The 20,535-nt window shown below is 40.8% G+C and overlaps 9 protein-coding genes across 9 annotated transcripts in view; 8 read left to right on the forward strand and 1 right to left on the reverse strand.

The window, feature by feature from the left end:
- Positions 1–12,051, forward strand: part of LOC311055106 (histone H1-like) — a gene marked incomplete at both ends in the record, with an annotated part of 65,073 nt that extends 53,022 nt beyond the window's left edge. The window contains one exon of the mRNA XM_084071205.1: positions 11,914–12,051. Within this exon, the coding sequence (XP_083927331.1) occupies positions 11,914–12,051 (138 nt within the window). The remainder of the gene's footprint in view (positions 1–11,913) is intronic.
- LOC311055752 (uncharacterized protein) lies at positions 471–7,000 on the forward strand (the record flags this gene model as incomplete). Its single annotated transcript, XM_084072019.1, has 4 exons — positions 471–614; positions 2,583–2,848; positions 5,274–5,394; positions 6,939–7,000. The coding sequence occupies exons 1-4, from the start codon at positions 503–505 to the stop codon at positions 6,998–7,000; spliced, it is 561 nt and encodes a 186-aa protein (XP_083928145.1). The 5' UTR covers positions 471–502.
- LOC311055149 (histone H4) lies at positions 7,008–7,319 on the forward strand (the record flags this gene model as incomplete). The annotated part of the gene is made up of 1 exon (XM_084071251.1): positions 7,008–7,319. The coding sequence occupies one exon, from the start codon at positions 7,008–7,010 to the stop codon at positions 7,317–7,319; it is 312 nt and encodes a 103-aa protein (XP_083927377.1).
- On the reverse strand, positions 8,426–8,809 carry LOC311055133 (histone H2A-like; the record flags this gene model as incomplete). Its single annotated transcript, XM_084071235.1, has 1 exon — positions 8,426–8,809. The coding sequence occupies one exon, from the start codon at positions 8,807–8,809 to the stop codon at positions 8,426–8,428; it is 384 nt and encodes a 127-aa protein (XP_083927361.1).
- Positions 9,122–9,532, forward strand: LOC311055121 (histone H3.2; the record flags this gene model as incomplete). Its single annotated transcript, XM_084071223.1, has 1 exon — positions 9,122–9,532. One exon carries the CDS (start codon positions 9,122–9,124, stop codon positions 9,530–9,532), a length of 411 nt encoding a protein of 136 aa, XP_083927349.1.
- A 1,476-nt stretch (positions 12,052–13,527) lies between the features above and the next one.
- Positions 13,528–13,839, forward strand: LOC311055150 (histone H4; the record flags this gene model as incomplete). The annotated part of the gene is made up of 1 exon (XM_084071252.1): positions 13,528–13,839. One exon carries the CDS (start codon positions 13,528–13,530, stop codon positions 13,837–13,839), a length of 312 nt encoding a protein of 103 aa, XP_083927378.1.
- A 1,269-nt stretch (positions 13,840–15,108) lies between these two features.
- LOC311055139 (histone H2B-like) lies at positions 15,109–16,382 on the forward strand (the record flags this gene model as incomplete). The annotated part of the gene is made up of 1 exon (XM_084071241.1): positions 15,109–16,382. The coding sequence occupies one exon, from the start codon at positions 15,109–15,111 to the stop codon at positions 15,481–15,483; it is 375 nt and encodes a 124-aa protein (XP_083927367.1). The 3' UTR covers positions 15,484–16,382.
- Positions 16,383–16,630: 248 nt separating this feature from the next.
- On the forward strand, positions 16,631–17,216 carry LOC311055147 (histone H4). The gene has a single exon (XM_084071249.1). It carries the CDS (start codon positions 16,861–16,863, stop codon positions 17,170–17,172), a length of 312 nt encoding a protein of 103 aa, XP_083927375.1. The 5' UTR covers positions 16,631–16,860; the 3' UTR covers positions 17,173–17,216.
- A 1,096-nt stretch (positions 17,217–18,312) lies between these two features.
- Positions 18,313–18,687, forward strand: LOC311055138 (histone H2B-like; the record flags this gene model as incomplete). The annotated part of the gene is made up of 1 exon (XM_084071240.1): positions 18,313–18,687. One exon carries the CDS (start codon positions 18,313–18,315, stop codon positions 18,685–18,687), a length of 375 nt encoding a protein of 124 aa, XP_083927366.1.
- Between the last annotated feature and the right edge of the window lie 1,848 nt (positions 18,688–20,535).

Genomic DNA, 20,535 nt, shown 5'->3' on the forward strand with positions numbered 1-20,535 from the left:
GTGTGTGTGTGTGTGTGTCACAAATCATACATAGGCCTTGGTCATGAAAACATTTTCAGTGGTGAGATTTTATTTAGCTTGGATCCATGTATTCCACAAACAGCTGGCTTGTTGCAGAGTCTGGTCAAAGAACTGCCTCATTCTGAACTGTTTCACCACTTGAAACCTATTTTATACTTCACCTTACGACCTGAATGAAAATAGCCCACCTACATACATTCTGAAAAGTTTCTAAAATGTAGAACATTTCAGAAAATGTTTGATATGCCCAAAATTGGGATGCCAGTTGAACGTTGTCTTTTCATTTTCACTGTTTGACTCTTTTGTGTGTGTGTGTGTGTGTGTGTGTGTGTGTGTGTGTGTGTGTGTGTGTGTGTGTGTGTGTGTGTGTGTGTGTGTGTGTGTGTGTGTGTGTGTGTGTGTGTGTGTGTGTGTGTGTGTGTGTGTGTGTGTGTGTATAAAGCAGATGTCTACAGGTGATGACCATCTATCCAGTCACAGCATGTTGCCTCAGCACCACATGCATTCCTACGACTCAGCAGCCCTGAGTCCAGACCATCCAATGGCTCCTCCCACCTTCACCTGTGAGGACAACAACCACACTGATACAGGCAGTGAGTCTCTCTCTCTCGCTCTCGCTCGCTCTCTGTCTCTGCCTCACTCTCACACACACACACACACACACACACACACACACACACACACACACACACACACACACACACACACACACACACACACACACCTCTGCAGTCATGTGATCAAGATGTATCTGGTCAGATTCTATTCCGATTGGCTTTCATAGTGTTCTGGAGGGGCTCGTTTTGCACCACATGCTACCAGCATCACTCGACCGACCGGTGGGAAACTTTGCACGCACACTTCCAGTAGGCCAAGGAAGAATCTCCACCACATTTTCTTTTCAAATCGGCGTGTTATAGCGCCACCATGAGACAGATTGTTTGTTAATACTCCTACAGATTTTCTCCAAACCTCACTCAAATTATACATTATCTCTGTAGGCATGTGATCAACACCTATATGTCTCTTATTCCATTCCGATTGGCTATGATTGGCTTCCAAAGTTTGCGGGGTTGGTCCGTTTTGCACAAAATGCCTCATATTACATTGATGTGATTTTTCATAGTACTGACAATAGGGATAACAAATAGATGAATACATGCAATAACATTTTTTATGTTGTAAATGCTTTGTTCAGTCAAATCTATGTGTGCATTAAACAACTGTCGCGTGGCGAAAATTGACAATCTACAAGCTCTCAGCAAGTTGATCTGCGACTGAGCTTGTAGATTGGCAATGTTCACTGCTCAACACCATTGTGTGCCGAAGTATGAAACAATCTTTACAGGGGGATATATTTGGGATTAATGGACCAATATTATTTTAAGGCATGAATTTAATCCAAAAATAAGAGAAAATCTGTTCTTATATCACTTCCATGTCATTTTATGTGTTTCCTTTGCTTGATGTTTTGTGTAAAGCACATTGAATTGCCTTGTTGTTGAAATGTGTAATACAAATACAATGGCCTTGCCTTTCATGAGGACCGTTGAGTTTACTTTAGTTTATTTCGATCCACATCAACAATTATACAAAACGTACCACACTATAATCCAATAATTCGTGTTGTTTGGTCGAAAAGGCATTGGCTGAAGCTTAAAGATTATTTATGCCTATCCTTCCTACATGTTGATTTAACTTAGTTACATCATTTATAAAGTTCATATTGAATGAACACTCAAAATATTTGGTAATTACGTTCGAGATTTGACGTTGTTCGTAGTAATCGAACACTCGAAAATATACAATATATACACTCATCTCTTCATTACTATACACTATATATATATATACACCCGCATGCATGCATATACCCATATACACCCATTCTAATATACACACCGTTATATACAAACGCCAACACTACCACATCACACCATACCCCTCAATCCATCAATTGCCTAGTTATTACACATATGTTAACATGTTATACAGAGCAGGTAACACTCCCTAATTGTTATATATTATCATATATATATATACAATATAATTTAATATATATAGTGTATATATACATATGATGTGTATATATATATATATATATATATATATATATATATATATATATATATATATATATATATATATATACATATATATATATATATATATATATACACACACAATTTTTATTTTCCATAAGTCCCTTAATTATAATGTCTATTTCTCCAAAACTCTGCTTAAAATGTTTTTGAGTGGTGCCGAAGGCAACCACTCCTATATCTGGCTTTGTATGTGTGTCTGTATGTATGTATGTATGCATGTCCACAAACATTGATAACAACATCAATACGGGGCTCATCAACGGCACCGCTCACTTCACACAGGGTGTGATTTTTTTAAAATTGTATTATATTTTGACATTATTGAACAACCTTCGGTAAACCATTCCATAGCTTCACTCCACTGACAGATATGCATTTGGATTGTTCATTATGGTTGAAGGTTACTCTGGTAGGTGTTTCCCTCTGCTGACGTTGGCTCCTCTCTCCTCGTTCTAGATCTCCAATTCCTTCCTGATGTGTGTAAAGAGGAGTCTTCCCCTGAACACCAGGAGAGCAGCCCCAGTCTGGTCCAGGTGAAACTAGAACCACCACAGATTAAAGAGGAACAGGAGGAGAGCAGCCCCAGTCTGGTCCAGGTGAAACTAGAACTTCCACAGATTAAAGAGGAACAGGAGGAGAGTAGTTCCAATCTGGTCCAGGTGAAACTAGAACTTCCACAGATTAAAGAGGAACGGGATGAGAGTAGTTCCAGTCTGGTCCAGGTGAAACTAGAACTTCCACAGATTAAAGAGGAACGGGATGAGAGTAGTTCCAGTCTGGTCCAGATGAAACTAGAACCTCGACAGATTAAAGAGGAACAGGAGGAGAGTAGTTCCAGTCTGGTCCAGGTGAAACTAGAACCTCCACAGATTAAGGAGGAACAGTCAGAAGTACTTCTAAGACCAGAGGAGGCTGCAGGGTTATCATTGACATTACTAGCAGTGAAAAGTGAAGATAATGATGACAACAGAGAGACAGAGCCTCTAGCAAGCACCTCAACTGAACACATGAAAACACAAGCTGGTGTAGAGGACTGTGGAACATCACAACCAACTAGTGATGAGCAGCTCATGTCTTCACACTGTTCTGAATTTGATACTGATGACTTGGAGACCAGGGATGATGAGACTGTTTTAAACACACTGAAATCATACAAGACGTGGATGTGGAAGGACAAGGATGTGGAAGGACAAAAAATGTCTTTTAGCAAGCTGTCCCAGAACCTGAAATCATTTAAACAAAAGCCATCTATGAGGAGTCAAACGGGAAAGAAAAGCTTTCGTTGTATAGAGTGTGGTAAAGTCTGTGGTCGCAAGGCTGCTCTGAAAGAACACATGAGGAGCCATACAGGCAAAAAGCCCTTTGCTTGTGCAGTTTGTAACAAAAGGTTTAACCAAAATCATCATCTGAAAACACACTTGAGGATTCATATAGGCAAAAAGCCCTTTGCTTGCATAGTTTGTAACAAAAGCTTTAAGAAAGATTCAGATCTGCAAACACACATGAGGATCCACTTTGCTTGTACAGTTTGCAACAAAAGCTTTAAATATTCTCAACATCTAAAAAAGCACATGAGGATTCATAAGCCGTTTCCTTGTACAGTTTGTAACAAAATATTTAACGAAAATATAGATCTAAAAACACACATGAGGACTCAAGCATGCGAAAAGCTCTTTGCTAGTACAGTTTGTAACAAAACCTTTATCCGAAATCAAGCTCTGATATCTCACAAGAGGGTCCATACAGTCAAAAATCCCTTTGCTTGTACAGTTTATAACACAATCTTAAACCAAAATCATAATCTGAAAACACACATGAGGGTCCATACAGGCGAAAAGCCCTTTGCGGGTTTGGATTCTGGGATCGCCAGTACCTCACGAGAGGGTGTGCAGGGGCAGGCGGGTTCCGCTGAACAGGAGCAGTTGGATGTAGGTGTAACTACAACTACATCGCCACGTTCACAACTACAGTCCCCACAGTGTAGCGTTGTTGTGAGACCCAGACCAGTGGCGACAACCAAACTGGTGAGTGTGTTAGCTACTCGGTTTCCCCCCAATATCGATGCGGTTACACTTCGGGATTATTTATTGGAGAAATTGGGTAGTAAGACAGTGACATGTCGTAAGATCGAGTCGCCCCACAGCAGCTTCGGTTCGTTTCACATTACCACTGAATGTAATAATGTCGATGATATGTTCGATCCCAAACTGTGGCCCGCAGGGACGCAGGTCCGCCACTATTTTGAGGCTTGTGGGCCCAAGGCTACTGGCAGAGAGAGAGGGGGGGGGAGTTGCCACTCTGTGGAACAAAAAAACATGACCAGTTGACCTAGATTGGGAGTTGACTGGGCTATTGGGATAGAACTGTGCCGTAATGGTAAAAAGTGAATAATTGTGAATGTTTATACACCATATGAGTACTATCAAAATTAGGATGATTAATATTTTTGTGTTTTTCTGTCTTGGTTTGGTTGTATAGAGCTTCTCTTACATGCATTTGGTGATCTGATCTGACTTGTTTCTGTTTTCCTTAGAAAATTAATAAAACATTGATCAAAGCAAACAAAAAATGAGGATGAGTATCTCAGTAGAATGGCATTCATTATGTATTTTATTCAGGATAATCCTTCCACCTGCATCTATGTTGTCGGTGACATGAATGCTGATGTTACTGATGCTAAATCTTTATTTGGTAATCATTTAATGGATTTCTGTTCAGACAGTGGATTGATTTTATCTAGAAAGGTATTTTACCTGAGAATAGTTATACTTGGCACACTACTTCATGGCTTGATCACTGGCTCTCTACAGTAAATGCTCATGACTATTGATAGTGACAATGGAAATGGTTTATGATCTGGCTACCACTGACCACATACCGTGTTGTATGGCGTTGAATACAGGTAATAATGTACCTGTGTTGTTGCCTGTGGATAACAGCAAGAGTGCTGTGAAAATAGATTGGTCTAAATTGACCAAGAAAGATCTGGATAAATATTTGAATCATTCTGATGCCTTGCTGGGTAATATAACAGTTCCAAAAGATGTGGCTATGTGTCAGGATATGAACTGGCAGACCCACAACACTGTAATGTAATATATTATGTTCCCTGTATGAATCTATTGTGGAGTCTCTGTGTATCTCCAGCAGCCTCTCTTCAAACATAGGGCAAACGTGTATAATGCTAAGCCAGGGTGGAATGACCATGTTGAAGAGCTCCATGCAGAGGCTAGAAAGGCTTTTAAAATATGGGCTGAGTCAGGCAAAGGTAGACATGGACCTCTGTTTGAAAAGAAAAAACGCACCATTGCTGATTTTAAATATGCCCTTTGTTTTATCAAAATAAATGAAACCACTATGAGGGCAGATTCTCTGGCAAGGAAGTTGCATAATAATATAAATGATTTCTGGAAGTTTAAATAATTTTAAAACATGTCTTCCATCAAACATAGATGGTGTGAGTGGCTCTGATGCAATCTCGCAGTTATTTGTAGTGGATAACGTAGATATCAATGATGATGTGATTGTCACTCCCGGTGAGTGTTTTTTTTAAACGCTGAGCAAGGCCGACGTGCCGAAACACGGCCGTTTCTCTAGATAGACATGTCTGCTGCGGCTGTTCACCTTTAAAGAATAAACCAAGAATATAACTGAAGAGAGTGCGGATGTTCCTTTATTATATACACTCCTGGTGAGGTCCATGAAGCTATTCTGAAGCTAGGTGATAATAAGGTTCGGTTAGAATGATTCAGCTTGGCTTCCGTCATGTGCTTCAAGTTGGTGATCAAGAAGGGTTTACTCAGGGTCACTCATACACCTGGTACAATCAGTGAAATGTTGGAGGGACATGTTCTGCCAGCACAGCAATACAATATAACATAATAATAATTATCCAGAAGAAAGAGGCTGCCTCTGTGTATTAAACAGTTAACAGCAGGTCGGGTGCGTTACAGCAGCAGACCGTCAAATGTCTTTATTGACAAGGTGTTAAGTGTACAGGTGACAGACGTTTGGATGTCAAGTGCATCTTCATCAGAGTCATGTAGAACAGAGGTTAATCAGCTTTTTAAAAGGCTGTGAGTGACAGGCGGTCCCTTCGATTAGGAGCTACAGCAGAGGGAGAGGACACAGAAACTTAGTAAAAAAGCCGGACCTTTAACTTTTTTCGCCCTACATTACTACTTTGCTGAAAATAGCCGATCTACAAGCTCAGAGCGAGGAGCTGTGCAGCACATTCTGAGCTTGTAGATCAGCTATGTTCGGCAAATGTTCCCACCATAATATTGCTCTTTGATTTAAGCATCTCACAACAGTATAATGCATTATGCAATAATTTCCATATTGCCCTATAAATATTAATATTTTCTATGTATTGTGATTCATTTTAATTCTGCCATTGTGCCTTATTCATTTTCTCAGAGGTGGTGTTTTTTCATCCATGTATCTGGCCTGTTTTTTTTCTTGGCCTTCTATGTATTGTGATTTTTTAATTAAAATAGATTTCTTTAATGTATTTGGGCTGGATTTTGTCTTTTTACCTTTTGAAGTGTAAACAAAATTGCATGGATATGTTTTCATACATGGGCCAGGCCGTTATATTGGCATCAGACACTTTGTAACCCTCTTAATGATTTGTAAGGTTGAATACTGTTACAAGTTCACACAGTGAAGTTGCCTCGTGCAGAATACAAATAAAGACAGTGAAGTTGCCTCGTGCAGAGTGAATGGGTGTAAGACTGGCATGTGGGCGGGGATAGAGCTTTTGGCACCGCCCTCACAGCGAGGTCTACATGTCCTCATTTACGTCCTCAGAACACAAAGAAATAGACAAATCCTTTGGCAGAACAGTCATTCACTTCAGTATCTACTACTAAAGCGAAAATGTCTGGACGCGGTAAGGGAGGAAAGGGACTTGGAAAAGGAGGCGCCAAGCGCCATCGCAAAGTGCTCCGTGATAACATCCAGGGAATCACAAAGCCCGCTATCCGCCGTCTGGCTCGCCGTGGCGGTGTGAAGCGTATCTCCGGTCTGATCTACGAGGAGACCCGTGGTGTCCTGAAGGTTTTCCTGGAGAACGTGATCCGTGACGCCGTCACCTACACCGAGCACGCCAAGAGAAAGACCGTGACTGCCATGGATGTTGTCTATGCTCTGAAGAGACAGGGACGCACTCTGTACGGCTTCGGAGGTTAATAATGCTGACTTGATCCACCAACAACCCAAAGGCTCTTTTAAGAGCCGCCCACACTTTCTTTACAGAGTTAATTCTATAATTTAAATGTCAGCAATTGTGAAATGTACAAGTGCTACATTAATTTACTTATGTAGAGCATGCTTTTCTTTATTACTAGTCCCCTTGACTCAATTGATCTTGATGCTAGAGTAATACACTGTATTATACACAGATTAGCTACTATGTTGGTTGGACTTCATGTTCTTTTAAGTGACATGGATAAGACTAAACGCAAACTGTTAAAAAAAAGCATCGGACCTAATGTGATGTTTAGATCTGTCCATGCTGGTGCAGTCTACATCAGTCTAATATACATACACCATACACACGCAGACGCATTGTATATGCATCTGCGTGTTTTGAACGACTAAGAACTTGCAATGTGGCTGTAACTATAAATATGTAAAGGATATTATTACGACCATATAATATCAGTGGTGGAAGTACTCAAATATTTTACTTAAGTAAAAGTAGCAATGCCACAATATAAAAATAGGAACACTGTTGTTACAGGTAAAAGGGCATGTGTCCAAAATGTATTGCCGTCACAATATACTTAACGTCCAGAAATGACTAGAATATTTGAAAATAGCAGATCTACAATGAGCTTGTAGACCGGCTATTTTCAAATGGCCTATGTATAAAATAGGGCTGAAGTGGTTAATGTAGGTGTTATAATACAATCTGCAAAGTAACTACTAAGTTTTCAAATAATATGGAGTAAAAGTACAGTATTTGCCTCCGTTATGTAGTAGAGAAGTAAAGTAAAAAAGACATACAAAATAATGCTTTCGGTGATTGGTATTTTCCTACCTATGTTGAATGCATTTAGTGTAAGTCGCTTTGGATGACAGCGTCTGCTAAATGACTGGAATGTAATACTGGATAGTACTTAAATACAGTACTTGAGTTAATGTGTTGGCTTCTCGTACACCACTTCGTAACATTATGTACAGTCAGGTTATATACACTGCGCACATAGTCTATATAGAATTCATCTTTGATTTAAAGAGTGGGTGGCTCTTAAAAGAGCCTTTGTGGGGTTCGATAAACGATATAAGTAGATTTATTTCTTGGCGGCTTTCTCGGTCTTCTTGGGGAGCAGAACAGCCTGGATGTTGGGCAACACACCGCCCTGAGCGATAGTCACTCCACCCAGCAGCCTGTTGAGCTCCTCGTCGTTGCGGACGGCCAGCTGGAGATGACGGGGGATGATGCGAGACTTCTTGTTGTCACGTGCTGCGTTTCCAGCTAGCTCCAGGATCTCAGCGGTCAGGTACTCGAGAACAGCCGCCAAATAGACCGGGGCGCCGGCACCGACACGCTGGGCGTAGTTGCCTTTACGCAGCAGCCTATGGACACGACCCACGGGGAACTGGAGCCCGGCACGGGATGAGCGGGTCTTGGCCTTAGCCCTGGACTTTCCGCCAGTTTTCCCTCTTCCTGACATTCTGTATATATATTTCTAGAGTTACACTGCGAAGAAATGTGACGGAGAACAGTGACACGAAGCCTTTTATATGTTAAACTCAGTACTGTGTGTGAGCGCCCCACCAATCATACATATGAATGAGAGCGCGGGGTGAGAGTGTTTGAGTTCCCCTCCAATCACTACTAGTAGCGTGAAAGGTTCCTCCCAGAGAAGGAGGTTGCTGGCCAGAGACCAATCAGAGAACGACGGCGCCTCAGAGCCGCTGAAATAAATTCAGCAGTTTGCGCTTTATCTTTTCGAACTCTTATCTACAGTTTGCAGAGAGGGACTATGGCTAGAACCAAGCAGACCGCTCGTAAGTCTACCGGTGGCAAAGCTCCCAGGAAGCAACTCGCCACCAAGGCAGCACGTAAGAGCGCGCCGGCCACCGGTGGAGTGAAGAAGCCTCACCGTTACAGGCCTGGTACTGTGGCTCTGAGGGAGATCCGTCGTTACCAGAAATCTACCGAGCTGCTGATCCGTAAACTGCCCTTCCAGCGCCTGGTGAGGGAAATCGCCCAGGACTTCAAGACCGACCTGCGCTTCCAGAGCTCCGCCGTCATGGCTCTCCAGGAGTCGGCCGAGGCTTATCTGGTGGGTCTGTTTGAAGACACCAACCTGTGCGCCATCCACGCCAAGAGGGTGACCATCATGCCCAAAGACATTCAGCTGGCCCGTCGTATCCGCGGAGAACGTGCTTGAACACATCTTTCACTGTCATAACCCCAAAACGGCTCTTTTAAGAGCCACCCACGTTTTTAAAAAAGATTTCCGCTTAATAAACTGTTATAGTGATATCAGCCATAACGTTATGGCCGTTATTATAGAAGTGACAATATAAAGCCAAGCTGTTCATAATGTTTCAAAGGGCGTTGGTGTTTTTATGCTATTTAATAACCATAATGGTCTGCTCTACTGGGCTACTTCAGCCCTAGGTAAACACAAAATGAAAATAATGAATGATGTAGGAATAGAGCCTTCTAAATACCATTATTTCCCCTGGTTCTGGTGACTGCCAGTGGTGGAAGAAGTACTCAAATGTTTTACCTAGTAAGTAAAAGTATCACTACTGCAATGTACTGTACTAACAGTAGTACTCTGTTGTAGTCCCGCATGATGCAATTCCAACTGGAATTGTTCCTGAGTCTATTTAACAGGCATATATTACAATGACCAGAGTTTTGTAGACTGCAGATTGTAAATACTAAATTTACTTTCTCTCGCACACACACACGCACACACGCACACACGCACGCACGCACGCACGTGTGTACACACACACACACACACACACACACACACACACACACACACATGCTTGTTTGTAATAGGTAATAATAAGACAAATGGCTTTTTCCGAGTCTGCATTTAAAGTTAACTGGTCCTAGAAAATGAATCTACGTATGAGTAACACTAGAAATGACCCCCCCCCCCAAAAAAAAAAACACTAGTGTGGATGATGTATTGTATATGTATATCGTTGTAATGGAAACAAGGGCTTTTTGTGTTATCCTTTTAGTATCATTGTAAATTTGTACCAATGTGCTATTGCAAACTGTTGAGAAAGTATTTATTAAATCAAAATCAGACGACCTGTCAATTAAAATATAATACAAGTAATACATATTTGTTCCCAGGTACAAAAGAAAGTAACTTACAGCAACAGTTCACTTGTGATATTTACTGAACAGTTCTGGCCCATGCTGCTTTAAAGGTATCGGGCCTAATTGATATGGGGATGGACATATTCGGTATGGCAGTCCCACTGTTTATCATTAATCATAAAACGGGATGCAGCAGGATACATTGCATCATGATTTTTTTAATGATGATGTTTTCATCATGAATTGCATCATGAAGTTTTAAAATGTGAAGGGTGCATGCTGGCTTGTGTACCAGCTGTCTGTCTCCATAAGCATTAAGCAAGGTACAGACAGCGACAGTTGATTGTATAAGATAAGCTTTATTTGGTTTACTTTAGTTTGATCAGATGTTAACTATTCACATTAAACTTATTCGACAAGCAATTCGTCCACAAATGAACAAAGCTTTCCACCATTCCATAGCTGTCCATGGGAGTCGTTGCCATCAACTGGAGTGTGTTTACTAAGGTCAGAAAACCTTCTATTTATAACTAAACGGATTATAAAAGAAGAGTATAGTTTATGTTATCCTGTCGTCGGGTATGTCTGCTAAAATGATTAAGATGGTTGGTGTTAATGTAACATAGTTTAACATTGTTTTAGAAGGAAAATGATGGGGGAATTGTGTTTTGCCCGGTGAAGAGTGAGGTGTTGAGTCTATCAATACAAAACGAGAGCGTTCTTCGCGTCTCAGATAATGTTCATGACAAAAAGGCACAAGAGTGCTAGCAGTGTGCCCTTTGTTACATTTCATAATATACACAGTCGTTTATAATATCTTGTTTTTTGTCGAGGAGAAAACACAAGTGGCACATTAAGCCACCTAGAGAAGATGGGCTCTGTGTGCATTGACTCTACATGGTTCTCATGTTGTGTTTAAGTCCAGCCCCTTCACTGTGTTTTCCACCAGTCAGTCTAGTCTATTCTACCAGTACTTTTCATTAAGACAAGCTTACTACCCGAATCTGAATCATGGCAGAAGTCGCACCAGCTCCAGCACCGGCCAAGGCCGTCAAGAAGAAGGCAGCTCCCCGACCCAAGAAGACAGGCCCCAGCGTCGCTGAGCTTGTCGTCAAGGCCGTGTCCGCCTCCAAGGAGCGGAGCGGCGTGTCCCTGGCAGCGGTCAAGAAAGCTCTGGCTGCCGGCGGCTACGATGTGGAGAAGAACAAGGCCCGCGTCAAGATCGCCGTCAAGAGCCTGGTAGCAAAAGGCACCCTGGTTCAGACCAAAGGTACCGGCGCGTCTGGCTCTTTCAAGATGAACAAGAAAGCAGAAGCAGTGAAGGCGAAGAAACCTGTTGTTAAGAAAGCTGTCAAAGCAAAGAAGCCCGCTGCTGCCAAGAAATCTGTCGCGGCTAAAAAGCCGAAGAAGGCGGCAGCAAAGAAGCCCGTGGCTGCAAAGAAATCGCCGAAGAAAGCCAAGAAGCCTGCAGCCAAGAAGGTAGCAGTTAAAAGCCCGAAAAAAGCAGCCAAGAGCCCCAAGAAAGTAGCCAAGAAGCCCGCAGCAGCCAAGAAATCCCCAGCCAAGAAGGTTGCCAAACCCAAGGCAGCAAAGAAGGCAGCTCCCAAAAAGAAGTAAACTGTTATGAACCTTTCCCACCTTTATCCACAAAAGGCCCTTTTAAGATCCACAAAAGGCTCTTTTAAGAGCCAACCACAACTTTTTACAAGAGTTTTTATTTCCTCATTTTCACATGTTTAATGACCATAAAATCATTCGTGACATGTTTTGGAGTTAGCTGTGTCTACTCAGCTCTCCTGCCAGATCCTGTCTCCACCGTCAGTACTCTTTAGAGTAAAGGCTTGGGGCTTGAAACCCCCCCCCTCTTAACTCTTAACTGTATTAACCATTATATCTTTGATTTATCTATTGATGACATATACGTTTTTGGATAAAATCCAAAATTACATGGAGTAGTGCCAGTCGGGGGAAAAAAAACGTTATCACAATTGTGATAACGTTTTGATAACGTTTTTTTCCCCCTCTATTAATAGAGGACCAAGTATATGAAAATGGGTGATGTGGCCCTTATATACATAAATGAAAACAAAACAGCAATAACGCAATGTAGAAGTAATGCATACATATTCACATACATAGAAATACATTATTTTTAAAAAATACATACAAACATCTATGTCTCAGATCAATTAATACATTTAAGAAAAAAAGCTGGGGAAAAAACACAAGATGGAGTTGCAAGTGTGAACTCTGAAGGGTAAGGGCAAACTCAGAAAGGGATGCTGTTATAACCGATATATTATAAGGTTATAACCCTTAGCCTACCTAGAAGCCATTACAAAAGACAAGGGAGATGGATGAAAGCCCCAAAAAAGAATGTTTATTAGTTAAACAAACCAACTAAAACAGAGCCATGTCTCATGAATGTTTATTAGTTAAACAAACCAACTAAAACAGAGCCATGTCTCATGTACTGAAAACAGAAACTAGGGTGATTTGTTGTGATTTATTTTATTAATAATGATAATTTAATTGTCCAGTCTACTGTTTTCAGTTGGTCTTTCTAAATGTCTTTTTGATTTAAGGTCTCATTAGGTCTATTTTAGTCACTTCAGCCCCAGGTGATGCATTTGAAATATTCTAGAGCTCAGTGAAAATGAACACGTAGAATAGATTATCCATGTACCCATGGACATAAATGTTCTATTTTATAAGGGAGACAAGAATAGCAGCACCACAAAGTTTAAACAGTAGCATATATTGTTAAATAAACATATAATGGTCAGATATAACTTTTGTACACAGTCAACGTGGATTCCATTTTCACCATTGTTTTAAAATAGCAGTATAAATAGATAGATAGTAGCTTTTGTAATACTTAATTGCCCCCACCAAGTCTCTGTTTTAAAACCATGCCCAATATAACCGTTGGAGAGGTTATTGTCATGCAGAACACATAATAAAGGGGGTGGGGGGCTGCAGCTTTTTAGGCAACGCCCAGTGCTGCCTGTCTTCCTATACGTCCTCAGAACACAAATAAGTAGGCATGGCTTACACCCATAAAAGTACTTCTAATTCAACAGCAGCATCAAAATGTCAGGCAGAGGTAAGGGAGGTAAAGGTCTTGGAAAAGGAGGCGCTAAGCGTCATCGCAAAGTACTTCGTGATAACATCCAGGGTATCACAAAGCCCGCTATCCGCCGTCTGGCTCGCCGTGGCGGCGTGAAGCGTATCTCCGGTCTGATCTATGAGGAGACCCGCGGTGTCCTCAAGGTTTTCCTGGAGAACGTGATCCGTGACGCCGTCACCTACACCGAGCACGCCAAGAGAAAGACCGTGACCGCCATGGATGTTGTTTATGCTCTGAAGAGACAGGGACGCACTCTGTACGGCTTCGGAGGTTAATAATGCTGACTTGATCTACCAACAACCCAAAGGCTCTTTTAAGAGCCGCCCACACTGTCTTAACAGAGTTTATTCTATTATTGTGAGCAACATAAGGCTATACTTATTTGTGCAGATGGGTTGCAATTTGCCTCGTATAAGTGATTCATGGTCAGTGAACGGGTCTCGATACAATCTCCCAACATGTAGGCAACAACCTCGTGCATCCTCAAGCTTGGAAGGGTCATATTGTAAATTGGATAAAATGCCATACAAGCATTTTGTAGGGTTCCGCTCATAATTCCAACATGACACTATTCCGACCGTTAGTTATAATGGGGTGAGTCGGAATATAAACGCTTAAAAACACCCAAGAAGATAACCTGTCTGTTTTCATTTATATGTATGCTATTCAAAGAGTCGCCAGTGGGGGACAGGGTTGGATGAGATCAAGGAAAAGTACACTGCAGTGGCCATGATGTAACATCATGACACTTATTCTTTTATAACAGATTATTTTAACAAGACAGTCAAAATTGAGGGTGTACAACTCTCTGCACATTGAACTTGTGGAAAATCTTCAGCAAGCTATACGATAGATTCCAGGAAGATAAGTAATATGACACGAATTTAATTGTAAGAAGCTTTATAAAATCTTGTCAAGATTAAGATAATGAGTTAATATAGGGAAACCAATGTCCACTGGTCCAGCATTTTCTATATTGTCTAGTGTAGAGAGTGACTTTATTTGACCGTGGTATCATACTTATTTTTTGGGCGCAGATTAAATTCACATCCACTTGCCAGCACCATGTAATTCAGTTTGGAATAAGTTCCCATAGTGGGAGTCGAGGCCGCCTGGGTGAAAACTAGGAATCCTAACCGCTAGACCATACAGGAATGTGTAAAACCATCTACTTAATTTATATCTGATAGAATTATCATCTCGGATAGTCTGCAGTTAGTGAATTGACTATTTTATACTGCATACATTATGTATCGATAATAAAGTGTTACAACTGAATTGAAATTGGAGCGTGGAACAGAGCTATTAATTACAATTTAAATATAGATTTACCCAAAATGTGTATTAGACTTTATCCCTAGTAGGCGGGAAAACATTATGCAGAAACAGAGACAGTGTAAGACACCTCCCTCTGTGTGTCACATAAGCAGTGGCACCAATCATGTGCTGGGAGTCGCACACTTCATTTGCATTGGCCTGGTATAAGAACTGGTGCGACGCTCATTTGGAGTCACTTCTTCACTACATCACTCGTAGAAAGAACCATGCCTGAACCTGCCAAGCCAGCGCCCAAGAAGGGCTCCAAGAAAGCCGTCACCAAAACCGCCACAAAGGGCGGCAAGAAGCGCAGAAAGTCCAGGAAGGAGAGCTATGCCATCTACATCTACAAAGTGATGAAGCAGGTCCACCCTGACACCGGTATCTCCTCCAAGGCCATGGGCATTATGAACTCCTTTGTCAACGATATTTTCGAGCGCATCGCTGGTGAAGCCTCCAAACTGGCTAACTACAACAAGCGCCGCACTATCACGTCCAGGGAGATTCAGACCGCCGTCCGCCTGCTGCTCCCCGGTGAGCTGGCCAAACACGCCGTGTCTGAGGGCACAAAGGCTGTCACCAAGTACACCAGCGCCAAGTAAACTGCACCGTCCGCTCTAAACACAACGGTCCTTTTAAGGACCACCCATCTTCTCAAGAAGGAGCATATCCATGTAGATTTTGAACTGGGCTATTTAACAGAAATGCAGTCGATACTTGAATTGACTTGTGGGCCACTTCTGCCGTATATTTAAATCTTTGTTTAAACTGATTACATAAGCGGTTCTTGTATTATGCGTCTTGCCTTTTAAAAATGTATTTTCCATTGTATTGGTAAATAACTATACCTAAAATTGATCAATGTTAAGAGCTTAGATAAACGGTACACCACAAAATTATGGGGGGAAATGGAGATAAATGGTAGCCTACTGTTAAATAGCAGTAGGCTTCTTGTACTAAAATATAATTTGAGTAGCCTACTTTACCCCCCATGAGGGCCTTTTTTTTTTTTGGAATATTTGATTGTCTTGATTCGAGTCCTTTGGCTGATTCAAAATAGACCTTGATGTAACCAGGCTTGACTTAATACAATGTAGTGGACAGCAAGAGTATTTTTTATCCAGTGGAAAAAAAATATTTTACATAAAACATGGAGGATGGCGTTATGCATTGCTGGAATCACTATAATGATAGCTTGAATTTATATTGTGCCTTTCATGAACCCTATGGTGCTTACATAAAAAAAAAATGAACCAAACAAAACTACTATATTTGCCATTAAATGGCAGAATAGACCGTACATTATTTACACCTTTGCAAACACAGTGCAACATAAAGCACCTAAAAGGATTACAATCCGTGTTCCATGTAAACACTCTAAATACACGTAGCATTTAAAAACTGCCTCTCTCTCAAGCCCCAGGTGATGCATTTGAAATATTCTAGAGCTAGGATAGATTATCCATGTTTGTCCCATTGAAATAAATGTTCAATTTATAAGAGACAAGAATAGCAGCACCACAAAAAAAATGTTTAAACAGTAACATATGATGTTATATAAACATACAATGGTCAGATATAGCTTTTGTACACAGTCAATGTGGATTTCATTTTCACCATTGTTTTAAAATAGCAGTGTAGTAGATAGATAGATAGATGTCATGTTGAAGTCCATGCCTGGCTTATAATGATTTATAATACGGTATTGTTAAACAAGACATGGAATACATACTGCCGGTTAAAAGTGGGAATAGTTAAACGCTTCCACCAAGTCTCAGCTTTATAACCATGTAATAACCGTTGGAGAGGTCATTGTCATGCAGAACACACAGAATAAAGGGGGTGGGGCTGCTACTTTTTAGGCAACGCCCAGTGCAGAGCAGGCTGCCTGTCTTCATTTACGTCCTCAGAACACACATAAATAGACATGTCTTTGAGCTACAGGGTCATTCACTTCTGTATCTACTACTAAAACGAATATGTCTGGACGTGGTAAGGGAGGAAAAGGTCTTGGAAAAGGAGGCGCCAAGCGTCATCGTAAAGTGCTTCGTGATAACATCCAGGGAATCACCAAGCCCGCTATCCGCCGTCTGGCTCGCCGTGGTGGCGTGAAGCGTATCTCCGGTCTGATCTACGAGGAGACCCGCGGTGTCCTGAAGGTTTTCCTGGAGAACGTGATCCGTGACGCCGTCACCTACACCGAGCACGCCAAGAGAAAGACCGTGACCGCCATGGATGTTGTCTATGCTCTAAAGAGACAGGGACGCACTCTGTACGGCTTCGGAGGTTAATAATGCTGACTTGATCTACCAACAACACAAAGGCTCTTTTAAGAGCCGCCCACACTGTCTTTACAGAGTTTATTCCATTATTGAAATATGAGCAATTTAAGATAGCTAAACCTTTACTTAGATGAACATGAAGTAGTATGCCTCGTATACAATTGCAGTATACAGAGAACCGTGATTCATGGACGTGGTCTTGACACAATCTCCCTTATCTGACTATCAAGACAATAAAAGTTGAAGGTGTACAACACACTTTGCACATTGAACTCTTCCAGCAAGCTACGCAATAAATTCCAGGCTCATAATATAACCGGAATGTAATTGTTATAAGATGCTTTATATTAAGATACGGAGTTAAGATGGGAAAACCAAGGTCCATCAGTATTTTTCTATATTGTCTAGTGACTTTTTTTTTTTTTTTTTTAGGGCTCTAACAGTTGAATGCAGATTCAATTCACACCCACCTTTGTTTGAATCCAAATCCCATCCCAGCTATAATGAACATGACGAAATGCAATTGTTTGTTAAAATACCAAAAGTATTTGTATTAAAATATACTTAAAGCACCAAAAGTAAAAGTACAACAACTGTTAGAAAATAGCTGTGGTTAATGTATGTTTTATAATGTAATCATTTATATCTGCAAAGTAACTGGTAACTAAAGTTTTTGAATAATTGTAGTGGAGTAGAAGTACAATATTTGCCTATGAGATGTAGTGGAGTACAAGTAAAAGTACTTAAAACTGGAAATACTCCAATAAAGTAAAAAAAAATACCTCAAAATTGTCATTGTCTGATATAAATTATGCATCGATAGAAAGTGTGTTACAAGTTACAACAGGTGTCTGGATTGAAATTGGAGCGTGGACTAGAACTATTGATTCCAATTAAAACACAAATGTACCCTAAATGTTTATTATCCCTAGTCTATATTTTAGCGGGACAAATAGATGCAGGCGGTAAAACATTATGCAGAGACAAAGACATTGTAAGACACCTCCCTCTGTGGGTCACATAGGCTGAAGGCAGTGGCACCAATCATGTGCTGGGAGTCGCACACTTCATTTGCATTGGCCTGGTATAGATACTGGTGCGACGCCCTTACAGAGGCACTTCTTCACTACATCCCTCGTAGAAAGAACCATGCCTGAACCCGCCAAGCCAGCACCCAAGAAGGGCTCCAAGAAAGCCGTCACTAAGTCCGCTGCCAAGGGCGGTAAGAAGCGCAGAAAGTCCAGGAAGGAGAGCTATGCCATCTACATCTACAAGGTGATGAAGCAGGTCCACCCTGATACCGGTATCTCCTCCAAGGCCATGGGTATCATGAACTCCTTTGTCAACGACATCTTCGAGCGCATCGCCGGTGAAGCCTCCAAACTGGCTAACTACAACAAGCGCCGCACCATCTCATCCAGGGAGATTCAGACCGCCGTCCGCCTGCTGCTCCCCGGTGAGCTGGCCAAGCACGCCGTGTCTGAGGGCACCAAGGCTGTGACCAAGTACACCAGCTCCAAGTAAACTGTTCTAATCTGCTTTAAACACAAAGGTCCTTTTAAGGACCACTCATCTCATCAAGAAAGGGTTGATCCGCATTTAATATGAAACTATTTGGATTACAAGTGCATTAGAAGTTGAAACGGAACAGTACAGTAGCAACTCTCACGTTAGTTAAACGCTGTATACTTAACTTACAGATGAGTGTTCATAAAGCTATTGAACTGTGGTGTATTTGAATAGCTTCTGTTTAACACGTATTTGTGAGCCCCTGACTCAATTCATCTATATGCCAGAGTTCACAGATTATTAATGTTGGCTGCTGGATATCAATTTACTCAGCCATCTTATTGCACATGCAAAGCCTACAGTCAAACAGAGTCAGAAGGAAGATGGAGATGATGGCAGCATTATTTCTCTTCATACATTTTAATTCAAAAACAATCTAGCTGTCAAACTAAAAGTATTTAGTGCAGGGCTACTAGCAGGCAGACCCCCTTCACAGTCAGCAGTCATTTTGAATGAAATATGGCATTAATTGACATATTTCATTTAGGGGTCAGTGGTGACTGGATTAATATTCTAAATTACACTTCATGGCTTCACTTAAATATGAATTTAATTTAGATAAATGAATAATCCCCTGACTAGACTGTTCCTACATATGGCTCACTCCTTCTGTGTGCCTGTGTTAAATCGGTTGTCCTATGTGTACAGTTATATATATATATATATATATATATATATATATATATATATATATATATATATATATATATATATATATATATATATATATATATATATATATATATATATGTGTGTGTGTGTGTATATATATATATATATATATATATATATATATATATATATATATATATATATATATATATATATATATATATATATATATGTATATAATTTTACAATGGAAACGTGATGAATGTGTTTTGGGGCTTTTAACTGTTCCCAATCAAGTAAACTATGGGGAAATAGTTGTAATAATATTGTCTTACTCAAGGCTTGTGAAATCAAATTGTTCTGTCCCATTTCTATCACGGAAATGATCACTGTAGAGTTAAATGCAACGTGATTGACATCTGCTGGTGAAATGGGTGTAATGCAGTCAAATGATGAATACAATTGAATACTGTGTGTGTGTGTGTGTGTGTGTGTGTGTGTGTGTGTGTGTGTGTGTGTGTGTGTGTGTGTGTGTGTGTGTGTGTGTGTGTGTGTGTGTGTGTGTGTGTGTGAGGTCATAAGTGACACAGTCATTTCTGGACTTTCTGAACAGGCAGGTGGCAGATCACTAAACTGTGGGTCCTCACAGCACACCGATAGTGTGTTGTGAGAGGGAGTGTTTGGGTGCAGCTTGCCTGTTAATCGGTAAGCCTTTTGATTGTTTTGTAATGGTATCCTCCCTTTTACTGTTGTAATGTTTTGAATGGTCTACAATGAGAAATGTTTTTATATTGTCAGGTCTGTGCCACTTTTGGTGTTGTTGTCGTGCCTGTCCACTAGTGTTGGGGTTTGATTGAATACTTTATTTAGAAAATACATGGAAACAGTACATGGAAGTATAATTCGCAATGCAAGGTCCTCTAAACTGGATCGCTCATAAAAGCACAATGTCTTATTTAAAATTAGATCCCCACGCACTCATATCATAATGACATTTAAGAAAACAGACAGATATACACTACTATGCAGAACGTCATAGAGTCAGCTTACAGGTTACTGGTATGAAAAAACAAGAAATATGTACAATAAACAGTTCAAGGAGGGGGGAGGTTAAGACTTTGACAGGGGCCAATTTGGAATTGCAGCCTCCTGAAGGTGTTTTTTTTAAAGGGCAGTTTTGAAAGTGATTAG

Source organism: Gymnoscopelus microlampas (assembly GCF_963454915.1).
Source record: "Gymnoscopelus microlampas genome assembly, chromosome: 11".
Taxonomy (NCBI): Eukaryota; Metazoa; Chordata; class Actinopteri; order Myctophiformes; family Myctophidae; genus Gymnoscopelus; species Gymnoscopelus microlampas.

Excerpts from the sequence above, each read along its gene's own strand:
- LOC311055147 (XM_084071249.1), top strand. The coding sequence starts at position 16,861 with ATGTCTGGACGTGGTAAGGGAGGAAAAGGTCTTGGAAAAGGAGGCGCC.